At 44.5% G+C, this 16,092-nt stretch overlaps 1 protein-coding gene across 1 annotated transcript in view; it reads left to right on the top strand.

Moving 5' to 3' along the window:
• The first annotated feature begins 4,573 nt into the window (after nucleotides 1-4,573).
• LOC101155808 (dipeptidyl aminopeptidase-like protein 6) overlaps nucleotides 4,574-16,092 on the top strand; it is a 230,066-nt gene continuing 218,547 nt past the window's right edge. The window contains exon 1 of the mRNA XM_023950258.1: nucleotides 4,574-4,825. Within this exon, the coding sequence (XP_023806026.1) occupies nucleotides 4,769-4,825 (57 nt within the window). The 5' untranslated portion in view covers nucleotides 4,574-4,768. The remainder of the gene's footprint in view (nucleotides 4,826-16,092) is intronic.

Below are 16,092 nucleotides of genomic sequence, written 5' to 3'. Positions count from 1 at the left end.
AAAAGTTAGAAATCTTTCCAGATTTGGGAAATTTCCAAATCTGGAACAATACTGAGCTGAGACGGAGCTGTTGCTTAGACATCTGATTTCTGACAAAAGTCAAACTCTGTTTCTTTTTTCCATGAATGGACATAAACCGGAACAACAGGCACTAATGGAGGTTTAATTGGTGCTTCATTGAATCACAGCTGCAGCTACCGTGTTGATCATTAAGGGTCTGGAAATGCAGAGCAGCTCATGGAGACTTTTCCTGAAATGTGACTCTTCATTTCAGTGGCAAGCCTCTTCTCCACTCCACCTCTCAGACAGAAGGAGAAACCCTGAAGGTTTGGAGGAGGAATTGGCATTTGAAATGTTGCTGAGCATCCAGAGGTGTGTTTGCAGGAAGGCCGGCAGGCAGCAGAAGGGGAGTGGGAGTCATCCAGAAGCTGCTCTAATCCTTAAATCTCCTCCTTCCTCTGCTCCCTTCACAGTTCAAAAAACATTTTCTTTGCTGCATTTTTACCTTACGCTTCATTCTGATGACCTGTTTACTGTGTTTTCAAACACACAACCCCTGCAATCATAGGAAATGTTGCAATATCTACCCATCTATATATGTTGATGAGTCTTTTTGGTTTTTATTTCTGCAGAGACTCACTCAGAACTGACGTTTCTGACTGGTTCCGGTGGATGCAGCTTATTATTGCTCAAAAATGTGACTGTGAAGCTTTGAGATATATAGACATATAGATATAGATAATAATAATTGATACTTTATTTATCCCACAATGTGGAAAGTCTTCTCCATATTTGACCCATCCCCTGTGGGAGCAGTGAGCTGCAGACGAACCGCTCTCGGAGGCAGTAGGGTTAAGGGTCTTGCCCAAGGGCCCTCACTGGGTGATGTTACTTGTATATGTATGTATGTACGTACGTACGTGGGTGGGTTCTCCTCCAAGCTGAGGTCCTCTACCAGAGGTCTGGGATGTCCTGCAGTATCTTAGCTGTTCCTGTTCTTTTCTGGACTGAGAGGTCTGAGGTCTTTCCAGGTGTCTGTTGTAGCCCCTCCTCCAGCTTGGGGGTTAATGCCCCCAGTGCTCCAATTACCACAGGCACCACTGTCACCTTCACTTTCCAGGCTTTCTCCAGTTCTTCTCTGAGTCCCTGGTATTTCTCCAGTTTCTCATGTTCCTTCTTCCTGATGTTTCCGTCACTGTCATGTCTTAACATCCGTGGTCTGTGTCTCTTCTTTTGGAGATCTTATTGTTCCTGCAGGGTATCTGATAACTGGAGGTGCATAGCTGTTTATTGCCCAGGTCTTGTTCTTGAACTAGAAATGGAATTAAAAAAACACACATTTGTGTGTGGGGGGGAGGGTCACCTGAAACAGCTTTAAAAACAGGAAAGTTAGGGGCGGAGTTAGTTTATATTAGGCATGATTTTTAAATGTATCCTTGTTTAAATGAGAGTAGGATTATTAAATAGCCTTAAATAAAGAAATGATCCTTAGAATACATGTGGCTAACTGCTGCAAGCTGACGCTTAAAGTGACCCTCTGTCCTCCTAATGAGAGGAAACGTTCTGCAGGAGTTCATTTACAGTTTTGAGATCCACAGGGTTCTTTTCCAAAGAAACATTTAATTTGTGTAGTTTGACACAAAAAGTTCTTTTGTTGTGTTGATCGTTTAACTTGATTCTTGAAATGATATTTCAAAGTTTGAAGCCACGTTTATTCAATTCAATTCAATTCAATTTTATTTGTAGCCCAAATTCACAACAACAGTCGTCTCGATGGGCTTCGTATCAGTAATTAAAAAAGTAAAACATAAAATCCAAAGGATCATGAATGCATAGAATTCAATAGGAGAATACTAAAATGAACTAACAATCTGACTAAACTAAACTGGACATCCCTGTCCTTAGACCCCCCCCTCACATTTATGAAGTGGATCACCAACATCTGCTGAAGCTCTCAGCTCCATCTGTAGAACAGACAATCTGCTGCTTGGATAAAAGCTGGTCCACTCACTTTATCCACAACACGTGGAGCTCCGCCCACAGCTGAAGTGGAGGCCTTTCTAGTTTTCTAGTTCTAGACTGTCTAGTTCTGCTTCCAGCAGATTCATCTTTTCTGCATATCAGCAGCTGAAGTTTCTGTCTCCTTCGTGTTCATCAACCGGCCGTCTTCCTTCGCTGAGCCTCACTCTGCCGCTCACGAGCGTCCAGGCGCCACAAGCACGCCGTAAACGTGCTTAAACGTAAGGAGCTCGGAACATCATGGAAATGCAGAAAAGAAAATCTGACAAGAGCAGGAAAAGAAGAGAAAATGTCCCTCAGACTCGCACTTTAGTGAGTTCAGTTCAATTTCCAAAGATAAAAAGCAAAGTAATGTAGAAGCACACAGCTGTTCTGTGTTCATACGTTAAATGTATACCTGAGTTGTTTATGCCTCTATCTATTCGTATATACAGAGACGCTAAAGTGGAGGAGCCGTTTGAATGTTTGTCCAGATCTGAAGTGAACAAACAGTCTAGATAGTGTTTGTTCAGCATCACATTGAACCACTGGGCTGCAAATGTTTGTGTTTTGAGCTTAAAGCACAACTTTATTCAAAGAGGGACTCAAATAAAAGCTGGAGTGAAAAGATTCTGCAGCTGAAATGCTGCCTCATCACGCGGCACAAATTCAAATCAAGCTGCTGGACTGTTTTGTGGTTCAAGCATCTGCAAACCTGTTTGGTAAAGTTTGGAGCCAGAAGAGGCATTGTTGATCAAATTAGGGCGCTTCAGAGAAGAAAGAGCTGAAATGAGGTTATTGCAAGCCAACAGTATTAAGAATAAGTCCATTATCTCATTGAAGCAACAGTGAGCAGTCTGCATGTGAGGATGAGGAGCTCGCTCAGAAATACGTCTTTAGGAAGGTTAGCAAACTGAGATTATGTCACACAAAGATGGAAAAGCTCTGAGAACAGAAGAAAAAGGAAACTGGGACATTTTATCAAAGCAGAACACAACAGACCGTCATAAATAATTATCTCTCATGAGTGGTTTTCTGGTTGGAACAGAGGAAACAGTTTAGCGTCACACTTGAAGAATTGGACTTTCTTACCTTTTCTGATTAAAAAAGGACAAGAGAGAGGAAGGAGGCTGCAGACGAAATGCAGAAAGTCAGGCAAGCTGTGAGGAAGACGACAGACAGAACCGGGAAATGATCAACAATGCTTCATAGATTTGGACTTCTGGACAGGACAAACTCTCTTTGGCAGTTCAGAAGTTCCTTCATCTCTTTAGATGTTGAATCTGAGCTAAGCTGCTGGTTTGAATCCTTTGAAAATAAAAAGCTTTTGGACAAATGGCACTCCAGGCATTGTCCCTGTGACGATCATCAGTGAACACCACCCATCCTCTAAACCTGTTTGTCCCTTTTGAGGTCCCGCGGCTGCTGGAGCCTATCCCGCCCACTCGTGGGTGACAGGTGGCTGCAGAGACGTGTCGGTTTGACCCGGAGTCCGTCTTTGGACAGAAGTCTCTTGTCACTACAAAGATACAAAACACACCATCCATGTGTGACATTTGGGATTAATGGGGCTAAATAAACCAAGCTCCTGTGACTCCTCTGTGTTCAGACCATGATACCACCCCCACCATGCATTTCTGAGTGCAGACTGATCGGATGCAAGAAACAGCCCTGACTTTTTCACTTCAAGAGACTGAAACCCCAGCGCTGCCTTCGTTTTCATCTCATCTTCATGGAGTTTATGTCGAACAAACCAAACCTTTTTATTGGTAACTTGGTTTTGCTTTTTCTGTTTTTAATTTTTCACCGTAAAGACAACGACAACAACAAATGGTCAGTTGAAGAAAGTCTCACAGGGTTTTATGCAAAAGTGTGACGATGATTCCGATGTTTCTCTCTAACGTCATCAGTTCCTGCCTTTTTATTAGGTTTCTCCTCAAAAAGTGGAAAAGAGTTTTTCAGAAGCAGACAAACATCAAAGTTTGTCATTTCTGTCGAGTTGAAAAGAAATCTCATCCATTTATGGAGAAACATTTTCTGTGCATGACATCGGTGTCCTCACACGCCCCCCCCCCCCCCCCCCCCCACGTCTGTCATCCGTGGAGCTCAAGGCTTTGGAGTGGAGTCCTCCTCTGCTGCCGTTTGCACGTCTGCATTTTCATCAAAGCTGAAGCTAAATTATGACTGAAAAAGATGAACTTTAGGGGAAAAGTTTCCCAGAATCCTTTGTGAAGATCTCCTGAAGCCCTCAGAGATGTCACCTCAGAAATCAACTTCCCCTGAACATAAATCCAGATCACAGATGATTTCAGACAGAACTCTGATGGAGGATCCAAGCAGAACAGACGTTCCTGCAGGTTTACTCCAAGTTTCTGTCAATTCCAGATTTGAACCCCTCAGAAAATTAAAGTTTTTTTCTGTTAAACTCTAAAGTGTGAAGATGAGAGATTTCAGGAGGATGTTCTCCTGCGCTGCTGAGGAGGTTCCACCACAGAGGTCATCACATCATCATCCTCTGACCCCCCACCCCACCCCAAACTCAGCGCGAATGCGCTTGCGCAATAGTCTGCAGGCTCGCAGACTCCCGCAGCTGCTCCAGGAGCGCGCGCTCTCCCGCGCTCTCTAAGAAACGAAGGCAGGGGGCGGATGCGAAACCGCAAAGCCCCGCAGTGACTGAACTCCACCGCACACTCACGCACGGCTCCTCCCCGCGTCCGGACACCAACTTCAGCTGTTCTTCACTTTGCTCGGTTCTGCTGAAGTTCTGACCATGAACCAAACCGCAGGAGCCACCAACGCCTACAGGAGGTGCTCCAAAGGCGGGAAGGTAGGATCCTTTACGCTACTGGTTTGGTTTGAAGGCGCTGATTGGTGCAGCGGCGTGGCGCTAACCTCCGCGGGAACGCATTCACGCAGATTTCTGCGGGCTTCCTGTGGCTTTGGGGTCGTTTTTGAAAGTCTCGGAACTTTAGGAGCTAAACGGTCACTTTGGGTTTTAAACTGGAAGAGGAGCAGAACTTCACAGCTGGTTTCATTTCCGCGGTCATGTGAGCGCGCGGCACGCAGGAGGACCGTGCGTGGGAGGACGGAGGGGGCGGTGAGGGCAGCGTGTCTGCGGGAAAAGGGGGTGGGCTTCCCCGTGGCTGCCGCTCCTCTGCTCCTCCTCAGACCTCCTCTGGTCAGCTCCTGATGAGACAACCTGAGCATCCCAGAGATGGACCCACGGTCCTGCGTGGAGGCAGAGCGTGACTGTTTCAGGTTCTGTTTCTTAAAGGGCATTTCTGTCCTGATTTGCCTTCATCGTGACCTTTAACCCTTTGCACTGATGATGATATGAGGAGGAATGAGGCTGCTTTACTTCAGGGCAGACCTGCCCCCGTGGCCCCCCCCCCCCCCCCCCCATGTAACAGCACCTTTGCAGGGGTTTTAGAGGGGGGGGGGGGGGTCTGCTAATGAACATCGTTTCAGTCAGACGTGGGTTCTCCAATTGCACATTTTCCTCATTCATCGTTTTTCGGCCTCCACTTTATTAAAATCATATTTGATAAATATCTGATGAAGTGATGGTTTCCTATTCTGACGGTTACAGTCGCTGCTGTTGAAGTGTCGATTTCTGTTTGATCAGAAATGTTGTTTGTGTTCAACATTTAAAGAGAAGCTTCCTGAAGGTTTCATGGCCACAGCGTGTGGGTGCAAAGGTCAGAGGTCATTCTTGTCTCCACCTAGTAAACTTGCATCTTGTTTTCAAACTCAAACAATTCCAATGGTGTCCAGTTTGGATGGAAATGTCATAGAGGTGGTTCATGAGCACCTTGGTCTCTGGATTGACGACTTCCTCACCTTTATAGAAAAACGGGTGAAAAACTCAAACTTAAACTTGGCTTTTTCTTCCGTAACAAGTTGTGTTTTTCTTTTGAGGTAAAAAGGCGTTTTGTTGCTGGATTATGGTGATATTCTGCACATGAAGGCCTCGTCTTCATGTCTCCTAAAGGTTGACACCATGCTTCCCTGAGGTTCATCACCAACTGTAGATCCATGACGCATCATTGGGACCTGTATTCCAGAGTGCAATGGCCGTCTCTGGCCACTAGGAGGCAGGACATTGGTACACTTTGATTCCCAAGGCCTTGCTTGGTTTACTGCCTCCCTACATTTGTTCTTTAATCACAAGGAGAAGAATCTCACTCCTTCAGATCTAAAGTCCAGTTGTTGCTTTCTGTTCTATTTGCTGCACAGAGCTGGAAAAAGCCTTCGTCCACTCTGCTGCAGAAAGACTGGAAACTAACTGAACTGGTATCTTTAAATGTTTTTAAGAACAAAATCAAAGCATCAGAGGCTGAAACAATAATGTGCAACTGATTTTTATGATGTATGTGGTTTTAATAATGTTTGTTTTTATGTAGTTTTTGTAGTGAAATGTGCTGCCTCCCTGCCAGGGCTCCCTTGGAAAAGAGGTTTTTAATCTCAAGGGGACTTTGCTGGTTAAATAAAATAAAAAATCTTTCTCAGCCTTTTCTCAGTGTCTGAGTGCTCGTGTGCTCAAACGTCACAGAAATGAAAGGCAATAGATCCTGAATCAGAATCAGAATCACTTTATCTGCCAAGTACAGCGCATGTAAAGACAAACAAAAGGATAAATAATAAAAAGAAGGTAGATGTAAGGTAGCTGTATGAATAAATAAACATAACTAAATAAAGAAATAAAATAAAAAAGTCAAAAATGCAGCAGCAGTAGTTCCAGTTCATCAGAGTGACAGCTCGGGGGAAGAAGCTGTCTTTGTGGCGAGTGGTTTTGGTGTGCATCATTCTAAAGCGCCGCCATGGGGGGGGGATCTTATACGATCCTGCCAGCCCGCTTCCTGACCCTGGATCGGTCCAGGTCCTGAATGGAGGGAAGGCTGGAACCAATAATCCTCTCAGCAGATCTGATGGTTCTCTGTAGTCTGTTCCTGTCGGGTCTGGTTGCTGATCCAAAGCAGACCGTGATGGATGTGGTCAGGACAGACTGGATTATTGCCGTGTAGAAGACGGTCAGCAGCTCCTGAGGCAGGTTGAACTTCTTGAGTCGTCGCAGGAAGTAGAACCTCCACTGAGCCTTTTTCTGGACCAGGTCAATGTGAGCGGTCCTCTTGTTATCATAGAGAAGGATTCATTTCTCCTATTTTGCAGGGAAAGTTCTCATCAGCTATAAAGTCTTTAGATCCAAACAGGAGCCACAATGACTGACAGTTGGGAGAAATGCAGGGGTTGACATAGCCCAGAAATTTGCACTGGCCCACAGGGCCAGTAGTTTTTGAAAGTTACTGGCCCGACACCGCGCACAGCGAGACCCGCCGCTCCGCAGGTGCTTGCAACTTTAGGGGGGTCCGGGGGCATGCCCCCCCGGAAAATTTTAATATGGTGCAATTTGGTGCATTCTGGTGACATCACTTATTTCTACACTTTTCAATGACTAAAAATAGAGCATATCAAACTTAAATCTGCTCTAGTCTGTTTCAGATGTTTTGAAGAGAGCACTGCAGTGTAGTAGGAAACACTAGTTCAGAAGTTTTCATGCTGCTTCTAATCACTGCTATTTCACATTTGTTCCTAATCAATAGTTAAGAAGTTTTATTGACTTTTTTGCTCTGACTGCCTTAAGGTTCTGCTTTTTGTTACTGTTGCAAAGTTACATTTACTTTTTAGTTACTTTAGTTACCTAATTAAATGAAATAATTGAAAAATTAAATACAATTAAATTACTGAGATCATTCAGCTAACTAGAAATACTTACTGCTTACAGTGTTGTAAAGAAAAACAAAATTAAGTAGTTTGACCTTATACTCCATTTGACTCTGAGATTCAGATATTTTGAGTTGCCTTTGATTCTTTGACATTCAGCTTAAAGCTTAGTGGATACAGTTTCATCTTCAATGCATTCATTAAATATCTTGCTGTCCATACTACTAATTAATAACTACTAACATATTCCTATCTATTCCTGCCATGTCTTCCACATCTCTGACATGCTTCAGTCTCTCTTCAGTGTCGGATTTATAATCAAATGTTGTAATAACCCACTGGCTTGTGCCTTCGTTGTTGCTGTTTAACATTGTTTTGTATTGAATTGTTACATTCAATAAAGTTTGAAAAAAAAAAAGTAGTGAGCGCGTGCCGCGTGGTGCTCGGCAGTGAAAGCCGCGCGCAGGCGGGAGAGAAGGAGAAGTGATCAAAGGTTTCCCATAGAAACCCTTGAAGTCTGAACACAGGACTAGCAGAAAAACTAAATTATGAAGACGAGGTAAATCTACACGTTTTCGCAAAATTTACTTTATTGAAAAAGGTGAAGAATATATAAACCGTTAGATATTTTAGTGGCCCGAGCGGACAAGTGAAAAGTAAAGTCTTGTGGTCCGCACTGCTCGAAAAACAGGACCGGGCCAGCGGACAAATGGCTATGTCGAGCCCTGCGTGTCTCCATCCAGGTGGTATTTCAAGATGGATTCATCACATTTTGAGACGATGTTTTAATGGTTTAGGTCGACTCGATTAGAAACTAGCCTCAGACAGATGGACCATGGACGTGATCTGATCATCTCTTGTACTATTGGTCAATAGCTGTCCGTCCATCTGTGGGTCAGATCTGTCATTCAAGCATCATTTTAGCTGTTTATGGATAAAAAAGAATCTGTGACATGTAAAAGATTAAAGTATTCCTTCCTGTAAACAGTGGAAAGCTGTGAAAAGGTTGGACTTCTGCAGGAACATGAAAACTGTTTCAGGCTCATTTAGAGGCTTTTCAGGAAGACTCTTGTGAAGAAAGCTCTGTGGTTTGCTGCAAACATGGATGGTGATGTGGAGACTTCTGTCTGCATGTCTTCATTTGGATACTTCTTGTTGGACTGATTCATAAAGTTGTCTTGTGATTTCCGTCAGTCGGCCTCATCCTCTCCAGTTCCTTGCTCTTCTGATGAAAATGCAGCAGAACCGTTTTCTCTGAGAGGAAATCCGTCTTTAGAAAAGCAGGAAAATAAAATCCTCATCAAACGCTGAAGCCCTCCGAGCTCCATAGACCTGATGGAACTGATCCCAGCTGCAGCAGACCCTGTTTAGGTCAGTTTCCATGGTAACCACTGCTGCCACCAGGAGACGTTTCAGTTTCTCACTGACTGTGTCTACAGCGCTTCAAGGAGAGGAGGAGGAGAACACTGGTTCTGCTGATGAACAGCTTTCATCCTCTCATAAAATGCTGCGATCATGTTTACGTTCATCAAAGGGGGGGTCACATTTGGTCTGACCTTCTTAGAGTCACGTTGCAGCCCAGAAAAGTTGACTCGGTGTCGCTTTGGTTTCCTTTGGACAGTCTCATCTGTTTCTCTGGATTCAGTTTAAACAGGTTGTAAAGGTTTCATGAGTTCTGCTGCAGATCCAGAAAGACTGGACCAAAGTTCATGTGACTTTTATCCAAGACCGTCTTTAGAACAGTTCTCCTGTTCAGACTCTGTCATTAGCAGCTCCCTGAGGTCAGAGAGGTCATGTCAGTCGTAGTTCGCTGCAGGTTCTGTGGTTTTCTGTCTAAAGCAGTGATGGTTTGGATGGTCTGTGTCAGAACTGAACTGTTGGCTCTATGGGCTCTCACGTGCCACCATTGATTTGATAAACTAAGCTTGTTGCTCTGATTTGTAGACCGTGTGGGATGTTTTTAGGTTTCTTTATCAGTAGGGCTGCACGATATGAGGAAAACTCGCGATATGCGATATTGGTGATTAATATTGCGATAACGATATAATTTGCGGTATACAAACAAATATCAAACCAACCAAAAACATAATTTCCATTTCAATGCAACAGTATAAAAATTATACTCCAAATGACCCTTGTCGACATAGGAGGCAAACATGAAAGGGCTCATCTGATTGATCAACAACGTAAACGGGTCCTTTCGATTGGTTAAATGCATAAAGGGATTTATTTCATTTATTCAATATTTCAAGCTGCCATGAGTTTGTTTTAGCACATTTAACCCCCCCCCCCTTCCATTGAGGTGTTCTCCCTACCATGACAAAGGTGGATAAAGGTGGAAAGATTTCATGTAATCCATGGACACCAGTGAAGATCACAAATCATTGAAGAAAAAAGGTTCAGAGTACTGTCTAGTGGGTCTAGATGACCCAACTCCCAAGATTAAAGTGCCTAGGATAGCACAAGGGTCAAGGTAACCATTTATTGCGATTTTCGCCGTCTTTTGCGGTATGCATATTGCACAGCTTGATGTCGCGATAACGATAAATTTGCGGTAAATTGTGCAGGCCTATTTATCAGCAGATTCAATTGAGCAGAAGGAGCAGCAGACGGAGGGAATGGAGATCTTTCTCTCTGCCGTTCTGTGACGGATTCTGATTTTAACTTTCCATCTGGATCTTTAAGTCAGTGTTTTTCAACCTTTATTGAGCCACGGCACACTTTAACCCTGACAAAAATCCCGCGGCACACCAGCATCCAAAAAAAAAAAAAGCAGAAATTCATGGTCTGTATTGATCGACAGCACCCCCCCCCCTGCAATCTCACGTGGATTTGTGTGATAATTGTGGCAGAAAAAGCAGGAAGTTGCGGCTGTTTTTTTCTAAGAGATGAACCACCAGCTAAAGACGAGCTCTAGCTGGTATTTTTGTTAGAACTGAGCGACTTTATCAGCAGAATTAAGAACAAGGAAGTGAAGACTTTAACCACTTCTCATTGGTCAGACTGATGACATGTGATTAAGCCTTCAAGAATGATTGGCGGAGACAGTTAAAGGGGCGGGACTTTTCCAAAATCAGCTGTAGCTGCGGCTAAATCGCAGTACCGTGATTCTTATCAAAATGTCTTTAATAGAATTAAATAAACACAAAGAAAAAGTAATTTTATGATCTTTCATATTCCTAACTACTCAGTGTTTTATCAGGGCCTGTTTTGATGAACCTAGAGCTGATATCCTGGAGATGGAAAATGTTTTTAGATCAGTGAATGAGGGAAATTTCCCACGGCGCACTTGACCATCTCCCACGGCACACTGGTTGAAAAACACTGCTTTAAGTGACCTGCAGCCTTTGAGCTGGACACGTTTCAGATTCATGCAGATGTTTTGAAGCAGTTTCAGGTTTGGGACCTGAAAGATGGTTTTTGGGGACAGACGGGGGCGTTCATTTCTCCTGATAGCTGTTCGTCATCACTCAAATGTTTTACAGAATCTCAACGTGATGCTTGTAAAGCTGAGAAAGGCCTGCAGTGATGCCATCGGCCACTAGAGGGCAGTGTGAGGCAGCTTTAGGCAGCAGGCTCAGGTGAGCTCTGGTGTTCTCATTGGTTCATCCCGCTGTGGCTGATGGGAAACAGTTTTTCATAGTAAAGTGTGGCATAAAAATTAAAATACGAAATCTGTTTGTTTTACTGATTTCTTTTTTTTTCTTTGGAATCAGCACAACATTCACTGTAAATCCTTTATTAATAATAACTGAGGACCCCCCCCCCACCGCTCAGGGATGGATTCTGAGCTTTTTTACCTCGGCAGCCTCTGCTGCTCCTTTTCTGCCGCACGCCTCGGTCACAGCAGGCTAGTTTGATTATCTTGGCCCTTGACAGCCCTGCAGTCCTGTGTGTGCAAACTAAATTCCAATTAACTCCCCAGTTTCTGAGCCATTTGCAACTTTGCTAATCTGTGCATCAGCAGCGAGCAGAGCGTGGCCCAGCTCCTCTGATGAGACGGTCATGCTGAGAATATCAAGGTTTTATTTGCAGCTTCCTTATTCAAGACTCAGGAAATGAGGAACATTAGCTCTGTGTGCATTTTTATGAATGACACATTTAGGAGCTCCTCTCTCCTCTTTGGGGATTTTTATTCCAAAATATGTTTTCAAAGATTAACGTCAGTTTAAAGCCAATCTCATTACTTTTATAGTTCTTGAGCTTGAATTGATCGGGAAGCTGAGCCGGGAGTGTTTGGTTTGGGGGGAGACTCCTTAATTACAGCAGCTTTGGCCAACAGCAGGTCAAACAGCAGCAAGCATGTGCCAAGTATTGATCCAGTCCTCATTATGCTGGGGGGGCGCATTGTAATGCACGGCGGTCATGCTACTCTCTCAACAGAATCGGTGGAGACGAAGACATTTTCTGTTCTTAGCTCTCTGCTGAAATGAGCCCCACCTTTGCAGATTCCCGATGAAGCTCCTCCCACTTGTTGACGTCAGATCCGCTGGTCACTTCAGCTGTGATCAAAGTTTCTTCTTTGACTTGAGAAGTTGGGGATGAGAAGTGAAATGTGCAGCCAGAGGGATTTTTCCACGGATCCCCGTTCTGCTGTTGCAGCGTTCGGTGGCGCCGCTGCAGAAGCGTCTCTCCCCTCAGTTTGACTGGCAGCTCGGGGAGTGAGAGCACAAGTCCTCAGGACCGACCTGCCCCCCCCCCCGTGCAGGCGCTGGGCTCTTGAAAAATGCTTGGGTCGTGACAGCCCATCTGGTGGCGAATCGCAGCCGCTCAACAGGGCCTGATGAGACGAGCGGCGCCGCAGCAGAGGGTTGGATGACAGACACTTGCGCCGTATCTAAAATCACAAACGCATCCGCCATGCGTCCCAGAGGCCTCGCCACCCGCCACGCCAGGCACAGAGTGTCTCACTGAGACGCGTCACTGACGTGATGCTGCTTTTAATGAAACTAAAAGCAAAACAAAAGCTGCTGTTTCTGCAGCAGCAGGTCTACATCATTCAAGCCAATCAGGTCTGTGTTCACGATTGAGGATTTCAGTCTTTGGATGTGAGTTCAGATAAAAAGACTTTGGTTCATTTTAGGGAAAAAAGAGAAAATGTGGAACCTTTTTCCTAGAACCATCCCTCCTTGTGTTCCAGAGGACTGTCAGAGGTTTTCGTCCCTCGCTCTTCAGAGATGGAGACGTGTGACGGGAATCCACGTTGTAACAATCTCAAACCTCGTTCTTCCTTTTTTAGGTTTTCCTGCTTTACATCAGAAGTGGTTCATCCTGCTCTTTGCTTTTGAATGGATCCCTGTTGTGTCTAATGATGACTTTAAATGCAGGGTTTGTCCCCCCACCCCAATAAACAGGAGTTGACTGGTTGGAGGAAGTGCTTCCTGTCCGCCATTCTGATGGTTTTTCCATGGCCAAGCTCTGATCGGCAGCCTTCATTGAAAAGTGTTTCTCTGCTGCGGGCCGTTTTCTTCCAAAGGCGATGGGATTGACTGATGATGAAAAATTGCAGTGTAAGTCTTCACTCCAGCGTCTTGATGGTAAAGGGGACGGTTTGTTGTCCTGACTCCGGGGGGGGCTATAAAACTAGATGCTGCTCCGGTTGACAACCGACAGACATAAAGCACGGTTTTAGTGCGGCCCGGCCTGCACGCGCTCAGATCAGTGCTTGTAAATCTCCCTCAGGAGGTGCAGACGTTGTGTGGAGGCGACACGTCTGGCATTAACACAGGCGTGTAACGCGCAGTGGTAGGAAGTGCTGTGGGGGGGGGGTCTGAGGGACGGGGGATCAGGGAGCCATCAAGCATCATTTCAGTTCAATTCCAAACCTGAGCCGTTGTTAAAAAGCAACAGGAGCTCAATCCGTCCTGATTTCTGGAGCCGCTGATCTTCACCTCGCTGCCTCTTTGTGTTAGGCTCACTTAAGGGCTTTCAGGGTCTCCAGAGGCGCCCCAATCCACCATCAGCTGCAGCGGGGCAGGTACGGTGGGCAGAGGCAGGCTCAGCCCGTACAAAGGGATGTTCAGCAGCTTTGTCGTCTGGACCATCAGGAGGAAAACCTCCAGGTTCATCACACTCCTAATGTTGGAGGCGTGTCTGAATGAGGCCTCTGCGGCAGAAGAACCGTCACGTCTTTATCTCAGACAAGCAGGTCAGTCTGGAAATTTGCAGATGTGATTTCTTCTTTCGTTTGGTGTCTGGCTGAGCATTTGTGAAATATCTTTTTCATGTGAGCACCGGCTGCTCCTCGCTTCCAGATGCAGGAGCAGGAAGGTCCCGGCTTCTCCTGACCCTGGACAAGATGAAGGTTATTAAAAATGGAGGGCTGGATTTTCTTCTCTGGGTGAAAGGCTATAAAAAATAGATCTGTTTCTTTGCTGGTGAGATCTGGAGATGATTTTCACTGCAGGTGTAAAGCAATCATGTTATGAGAAGTTTAGTAAATGTCTAAACACTGAATTGATGAAACAAATCAATCAAGATGATCAGGATGGAACAGAGTAAAGAGTAAATATATATAAATATAGAGTAAATGTCTATTTCCATCATGTTTAATGAACTGAGGAGCAGCTCTGCCTTCCAGAATGACAAACGCGTTGAGTCTTTGTATCAGTAAAGATGTTGGTGTGTCAGTGTTTGTCAGATTTCATCAAACTTAGTAGAAACACTGATGAGAACATTTTGCTTCTTCTTGTTGCACATTTATTGGTTCATAAATTCTTTATTTACGGAGGTTTTCTTTGGAGTTTATTCCCGTCACACTGGGATTCTAACCTCACCAGTGCAGTAATGGACATCCACTGCCCCAAAGGTGGGGGTCCCAGTACTTTGACAGTATTTACCAAGATCACTTTTAATCATTTTATGGCAACTCAAATGATGGATCCAAATGTCATTGAAGGTCCAGTTTTTCGATCCTGGTTGTCAGAAATGATCAACCAAAAACTACGAAGAATCATCAAAACGAGCCAAAGCCTCGTTCTGAGTCAAACGTCCTCTTCTGGTTATCGTCATGGTGATCCGCATCGCTTTAGTTTCATCCATTTACAAAGAAAAGGAGGGAAGACGGCTTTACTGCGTTTATTAAATCAATTCTTCATGTCAGTTTGAGGTATTTTATTTAACTGTTTTAGAAGCAAACGTCTTTCTGGTGATGGGAACTGTGTGGAGGTGGTATTCTGGAAAAAACCCCAAACCTTTAAAGTCTACTTAATCTTCCTCTTGGTTTGTAGCGGTAAAATAAAAAGGAGCTAATTCTCTTTGTACCACATCAAAGTCGGATGCTTTCTGCCTTCAGCTCCATAACGTTTTGCTTCCCTCTGTGGCGCGTCGCCTCTGCAGCTCAGTCTGCACACAGATGCCATCAGAATGGATGTTTACCACCCATTTCCTTTTTTCTGTGCATGTACGCACACAACGGGACACTGATCTGCTTGCTGACAATGATTCCTGCTGAGATTCTACCCACCGGATTGATGGCCACGCTGTTGCCCAGAAACCACCTTGCACAGAATGTGATATGACTTTGGTGTTATCAGACACTGGCGCATATTCCTGTAGTTAATCTTCCCAAATGGGTGTTCATGAAAGATATCTGGCAACCACGAGTCCTGACTCTTAATGAAAGACGGCGTCTTCCTGTGGAAAGCGTGAAAGCCGTTCATTTCAAAGCTGCAAAGCTGTCAGAAGAGAAAAAAATCCATCTTTGATATAAATGCAGTGAGAAATCCTGTTGGTGGCTAAGCAACTATTTGTCATTACTGTTTGCCGACACAGCAGGAAAGGTTAAGCCCTCCGCCAAAAAGAAACACAACAGCTGAATTCTGACGCCAAAAATCCTGCTACCTGTTCTTTACAAGATCCAAGTTTGGTTTAATCTGTGAGAAATGACGTGAAATATCAGAGATCTGTTCAAAGAGTGCACGAATGACTGCAGACCGCTGAAAGAACTTCACTGAAAAGCAGGTCCTCTTGCTGAAACCGGAAGAACTTCTGTTAGACAGAAGCTGTGCCCTTCATAGCGCAGAAACTGCCCTACTAAAAATCACCAATGACCTTCTCCTAGCAGCTGATTCTGGACTCATCACCATCCTCATCCTCCTCGACTTGAGCGCAGCATATCTCACTCCATCCTCCTCCACAGACTTTCAGCCCTCGGTATCGAGTCCACCCCCCTCCGCTGGTTTCATTCTTCAAAGTCAAAGTCGGCTTTATTGTCAAATGTACTGCATTCATAAAGACATACAGCACAGATGAAATTGCTTTCCTCTCACCCCACAGTGCAAGCAGCATATAAAAAATAAATAAATAAACGACTTAAAAAATAGATAAAAAGACAGCAATAATAAGAAGAATAACAGTAGTCTAAACATTATT

The sequence above is a fragment of the Oryzias latipes genome, chromosome 20, assembly GCF_002234675.1.
Source record: "Oryzias latipes chromosome 20, ASM223467v1".
Lineage (NCBI taxonomy): Eukaryota > Metazoa > Chordata > Actinopteri > Beloniformes > Adrianichthyidae > Oryzias > Oryzias latipes.
The sequence above is the reverse complement of the archived record's forward strand: the minus strand, read 5'-3'. Positions and strand labels throughout refer to the sequence as shown.